This window comes from Penaeus monodon, chromosome 24 (genome assembly GCF_015228065.2).
Source record: "Penaeus monodon isolate SGIC_2016 chromosome 24, NSTDA_Pmon_1, whole genome shotgun sequence".
Classification (NCBI taxonomy): domain Eukaryota; kingdom Metazoa; phylum Arthropoda; class Malacostraca; order Decapoda; family Penaeidae; genus Penaeus; species Penaeus monodon.
Genome location: NC_051409.1, coordinates 13,520,989 through 13,527,046, shown reverse-complemented (window position 1 = coordinate 13,527,046; position 6,058 = coordinate 13,520,989). Strand labels below are relative to the sequence as shown.

General features: G+C 39.4%; 1 protein-coding gene across 1 annotated transcript in view; it reads left to right on the top strand.

The window, feature by feature from the left end:
- Positions 1-4,741, top strand: part of LOC119588863 (titin-like) — an 11,454-nt gene extending 6,713 nt beyond the window's left edge. Inside the window, exons 5-15 of the mRNA XM_037937501.1 lie at positions 53-437; positions 559-1,234; positions 1,430-1,582; positions 1,730-1,880; positions 2,021-2,363; positions 2,435-2,968; positions 3,043-3,188; positions 3,479-3,592; positions 3,688-3,904; positions 4,143-4,357; positions 4,398-4,741. Of these exons, the coding sequence (XP_037793429.1) occupies positions 53-437; positions 559-1,234; positions 1,430-1,582; positions 1,730-1,880; positions 2,021-2,363; positions 2,435-2,968; positions 3,043-3,188; positions 3,479-3,592; positions 3,688-3,904; positions 4,143-4,357; positions 4,398-4,741 (3,278 nt within the window). The remainder of the gene's footprint in view (positions 1-52; positions 438-558; positions 1,235-1,429; positions 1,583-1,729; positions 1,881-2,020; positions 2,364-2,434; positions 2,969-3,042; positions 3,189-3,478; positions 3,593-3,687; positions 3,905-4,142; positions 4,358-4,397) is intronic.
- Positions 4,742-6,058: the final 1,317 nt, after the last annotated feature.

Here is a 6,058-nt window from a genome sequence, read left to right as displayed (position 1 = left end):
TTTGCTAGTCCCATAGAAGTTGGAACTGAAGACACTTCTCCAACAAGTACAGCAAGTCCTGATCTAACTGATATTAACATGAATGTACCATCAGCAACAGAGAATGTTACTGAGTCAACAGTCACTCCAGCAGATAAAGGAGTAAATCAGAACTCTTCCACAACACCAATATTTCAGCCTTTTACAATGAGACCTGTACATTTTATTCTGCAGCATCAAGAGAATGAAGACAAACTGTTAAAAAATGACACCTTAACCACTTCAGAAAAACAAGCAAATGGACACATACAAGAGGACCTTCAAAGAGAGAAAACTGATGAGATGACCCATCTCTCAAATGTAAAATTTTCCATCAGTGAACCAGTTAAAGTTTGCTGTGATAATAATGATGATGCAATGCAAAAATCAGATCACACAAGTGAAAGAGTGATATTCTGGTAGATAACACAAGCAATGATAAATTACCAGAAATTGAAGGGACACCAGAATCTACTACAGAGAAACCAGATCTTCAGAAGTTCTTCTTTAGTAACCTTTTTGGTCCTGGTGGCTTCTTAGGAAGGCCAAGACCCCAGTATCATTCAAGACCAGTCCCATTACCTCCACCACTACAAAAACCACAAAAGCAATCAGTCAGCAGTACCAACAAGACACACAAAGAAAAGGTGTCCAGCAAAAGCTTCCTGTAAAACCGATAGAAACCACACCTATAAACTTACATCAGCCAACTTCTAGGCATCCACAAAACGGACAACCACAATATTACAATCGGCCACATGTGATTCAACCTGTATCAACACGCCCATCCCAGACTTCACCTCAGAGACCACCTTTTGCATATAGCCGACCTAAACTTCCAGTAAGAATTCCTCGCCCTACAATTCGGGCACCTTCTGGTCAACTTCTGAAACAGGTTGCTGGACCAGTCCTTGGTCCAGCCCCAGGAGCTACTTGGATACCATCCAGTGACATACCCAATAGACCAGCTGCAATTCACCCTGACTCAGAACTGACCTGGATTCCAGCAAATCTTCCTGCTAGGCAAGATAACAGTGAAGCACTCCTTTTTGTAGATGAAAATCAGCCAGCAAAGCAGATTCACAGTGATAAAGTAGGAACTGATGTTAAACTAAATGTCCCAACTCCTGTTTTAGAATCTGAAAATAAAGAAATACTGGTCTTAGCAAAAGATGAAGTGAAGCAATTTGTACCAGAGACTATTATTCCTTCTGAAGTAAATCGTTCCCACCCCCTTTCTTCTTCAGAACAAAAATATTTTCATCCCAAAAAATGGAAAATGGGATAAGGATTCAGTCAGCTCAGAAAAAAATTTGAAAACACAAATTCATTATTTTATCATCCAAAAAATGACAATTCCACCTTTTCCCAAAAAGCAGTGACAGCATTAAGGACAGATGACAAAATTCAGGAACAATCTGATGTTCAACTTGTTGAAGATGCCTTAATACCTCGGAATGCTGGAGACACAATAAAGCAACCTGTTGCTGATGTCATAATAGGCCAAATTTCCAAAGATACTTCTGATCCTGTGGAAAATACTCCAGTACTACCTGTCAGAATTGTTAGGCTCCCTTTCCGTCCACCATTCCCCCCAGATAATAAAACTCAGTCAGTTAGGGTGCCTATAACTTCTACACAAAGTTTCAGGCAATCAGTCAGAAAGCCACCTCGACAACGTCCACCTCCTACAGGATTTTTCCAATTTCAGCGTCCTCCTCCATCACCTGCTAAGCCAGCAACACCTGCCAGACCAGTTCAACTCCTTTCTACATTATCTGTTCAACCATCACCATTGCAAACACCTGTTCAGCCACCTCCACTGCGGTCACCTATTCAGCGACCACCACAAAAAATCACCAGTTCGCCACAGTTAGGGCCGACCTGAAGCCCATCTACCCCCTTGCTCCCAACCCCCCCCCCCGCCTCACTCAGACTAGACATCTCCAAAAAATCTCGCCATTAATTTCTGACCATCAGCACAAACCCCAGCCTTTTGTAGCTAATATTAAGAAGAAAAGTGATGCTCCATCACAGGGTGTCTTACCACAGTTCAATCCAGCTAGTGGTCTTCAATTTACTCTTATTAAGCCCTCAGAAATATTAGATGAAAATAATAATCAAGACATCTCTCCACAATTTAATCAAGAAATCGGCACAGCTTTTGCAGGGGAGATTAAAGCAAACAGAAACAGGTCTACAACTGCACAGAGTGTGTTGGAAGATATTGTGCAGATATCTAAACCAGATCCTTTCAGAATAATTTCTGGGCCATCCCTTTCTAACCAATCTTCAAGTAACAATCAACCACCAGAAGCTGAATTACCACCATCAGTTCCTGAAAAGCAAGTTTTTTTACCAGCTATAACAGTTGTATCCTCAGTGAATTTTAATAAGCAATCCCCTTCTATGCTAGTAGTAAAAATATTTCAGAAGAGAAAGTAGAAAGTGAAGTGAAAGCTACAGTTATTCATGAAGAAACAACTGAAATGACACTACCTATAATGAACATATTTGACATTGTTCCCATCACAAACTCACCTGTAGAAACAAACACATTGTCTGAAATTACTTCTTTACCATCATCAGTTAACGCAACTATACCAGTGTTAAATACAACTGCTGTTATACCAGAAGTAATCACAGAAGCACAGCCTTCATCCACAACAGAGAAGTCATCTATTCATACTGTTACTGAAGGTAATGCCAAACCCAAAGACACTGAGGTTGTTCTCAATAAACATAGCAACAGTAATATAACAAATATACTAGCTGGTGGATTTCAGTTAACATCCTCTGATGATGCAACAGAAATGCAGAAAGTCCAGAATTCTAGCAAAAAAGAAGTGTTGTCATTGGCAGGTCCTGGTCCCATGAAGCCTATCCCACTGGACTCTCCACAGCAATCAGTGGTTGATGAGGAAAAAGACATAAAGCCAGGAAGTTTCCAGTACAGCCCTATTCAAATCCCGAGAGGAGACTGGGGAGATTTTGAGCTGTAGACATTTTTACATTACTGCACAGAGCAGTACCTCCTTTAAATCGAAAACCACCAATAGAAGCTAATGAAGGCAATACAGAGAAGAAACAGGAGCTTCCCAAACCAACTACTCCTCAACTTCCAGTCCACATAAGGCCTATTCCATCTGGGGCATTCATTCCAGGAATAGGTTTAACCAAGAGACCAGGGCCCCGTCCCAAATCCAATAAATAATTGATAATCTTCCACCAGATCCCCATTTTGGGGGGGCCCCGGCCCACCACCCCCAAACACTGCAAGCAAGACCACCCCACCCCCAACACTGCTGGAAAGACCGGCCACCCCCCCAAAATGCTGGCAACCCCAGGACACCAACCGCAACACGCCAGGCCCAACCCCCATCAAAAATACAAACAAATGTTCATCCATTATCAAATGGACAGTTTAGACCTGGAATAATCTTTACACTTGATGAAGCAGGAACACCTCATTTCTCACCATTGCCTCCAAGACCACAGCATTTGCCACCTCAGCCATTTCCCAAAGGGACTCAAGCTAAAGCCAAGCTGAAGGAACAGATGAATTTTTCCTTTGGTCAGAAAACCTAGTTTCTTACTAAAAGCCAACTGATGACCATCCACCTTCCATTGTTGAGACCCAGACTTTTGTCAAACCTACACAATCCCAAGAGGACCTAGACTCTGAAGTTCCAGAGGTGAATGATAATTCACAATCATCATTAATAACTCTAGAAATAACAGAACCCAAGCCAGCATTGCCACAACCACCAGAACTATTTTCTCCTGCAAGACCTACACCACATCCAAACCTGCAAAGACCTGAAATACTTCCATTACCCACTCGTCCAGTTACACTGAAACCTGAGACACTACCCCCATCTGTTAAGCCAGTTTCAGAGAACCCTAAAACAAAGAAACGATATTTTTCCCAACTAAAAAAAAAAGGAAACTGACCAAACCCCAAAAAAATTTTTTAAATAGATACCCCCACAAACCCCAATTCCAAAAAGGGCCTAAATAAAACTGCTACAACGGCCATCCCCACAAAGGCCTGAAGTGCTACTGTCTTTTCAACCTATTTCACAAACATCTGAGACACAACCACTACATCCATTCCCCCAAAGACCTGAGTCACAACCACCATCTCCAGCTCCACAAACAATTGAAACACAATTGCCTCCAAGCCCTATCCAGCTAAGACCTGAATCTCAACCACAGAGACCTAAAACAAAACTACCACCACACTTGATTTTACAAAGACCAACTCCACAAAGGCCAGGAATTGCCCCCAAATTTCAAAGACCCCCCAAAAACAACCCAGAACTAAAAAAGACCAGAAGTGCACCTGCAGATATCCCTGCCCCAACGCCCCTTTTCAGGGGTTGGGCCAAAAACCAAAAACCCCACAACGCAGACCAGACACACAACCACCTGCTTTGAGGCCACAGTTCCTTGCAAGGCCTCCCCAGGACCTTTTTTTGACTGGTTCCCCACAAAAGTCCCCCTACGCAGACCTGGTGTTTCTAAGCCACAATTCCAGCCATCTCGGCCTAGCATTCCATTTTCACAAGAGAAACCAAGCCTCCAAGAAACATTAAAGCCTCAGCTAGTAACAGATGACTTCAGACCACTCACTCCATCACCTGAAATCCCCCCTGCAACTGAAAACAAACAGCCCCAATCAAACCAGTCCATTCGTGGAGATAATAAGAAACCTTATTGATGATATCATTGGCTCTCTCCCAGATTTTTTGAAGGGATCAGTCAAAATAGATCATAATAATTTTGGTGCAGAAAAATAATGTATCAGTTAGCAACAGTTATGGGAATGTAATTTACCAAAAAAGAGGCATTACTTATATAGACCAAGTGCAGTAGTCTTTTAGATTAGTATTAATATAAATGATAATCTGTTGTTAAGTAATGTGATTCTTTTTAATCACATGGAAATATCTGCATTACTAACATTTTTGTCACTGAAATAAGTACAAAACATTTAGTGTTACACTGTGCAAGACTTGTATATACTGTTAACATTTTTTTTCTATTTCTTAACACAAAGGATCTAGCTGAAGTTCAAAATTTATAATATAAATGTTAATGTGTTTAATGTTTTATACATAATAAAATTCACATATCAAATAGTTTTTTGTTTTTTTTAATAACTGTCAAAAGAGCACTTTAAATCTTACCTAAGAATACTTAACATATAGTCTTATTCAAGCTGCAGGAAAATTATAATTACTAAAATATCATACAATTCAGTATTCCAATATTCACCAAGTTCTAATTTATGTAGATCATATAATTCAGTATTCTATACTTCACCATCATATGAAGCAATTATGAGAAGAAAGCAAATTTATGAATAAATAACTTTGGAAAATTGTGTAATGATTATAGATAGAACCAGGGATAATTGCAGTAATTTCTAGCACTTAAGTATTGTTAGATAACCAAATTTAGTGTATACTTCATAATTTTATAATGTAAAATAAAGCTTGCAATTGTGCAAAATAATTATAGTGAAACTAATGTTTTCTCATGTATAAGTTAAATACACTTCAAAATTCACTAGTGAAGGATGCAATAAAAACATCATGGCGTAGTATTTCAAAACACACTATATTTCAAGCCTATTCATATACTAATACATCAGGCCATTATTGGAAATATTTGAAATATAGCAAGATTTGTGTTGGCAGTGATTTCACAGCTGTTCTAATGACCTCAGGCATGGTGAACTTCCTATAGATCTAACAAGAGAATCTAAGATTCATGTTGATCTGAACAATGCTTTCAGTTTCAAAAATGAAAGTTAACTACATTAAATGTACATAAGAGGTGTATCTGCTTACTCTCATATAAGTTATAAATGTACTCTTACTCTAAAATGAACCTGGAATTTCAGTGTAAACTTTAAAATGTCTTCTTTATAGCTCTTATGTTCAGACATAAAAAAACTAAAAGAGTCAACATGCAACATGTAACATTCCAATTTCCTTTCAATCTGTGAGTCCCAGAGCTACAAGCATGACTA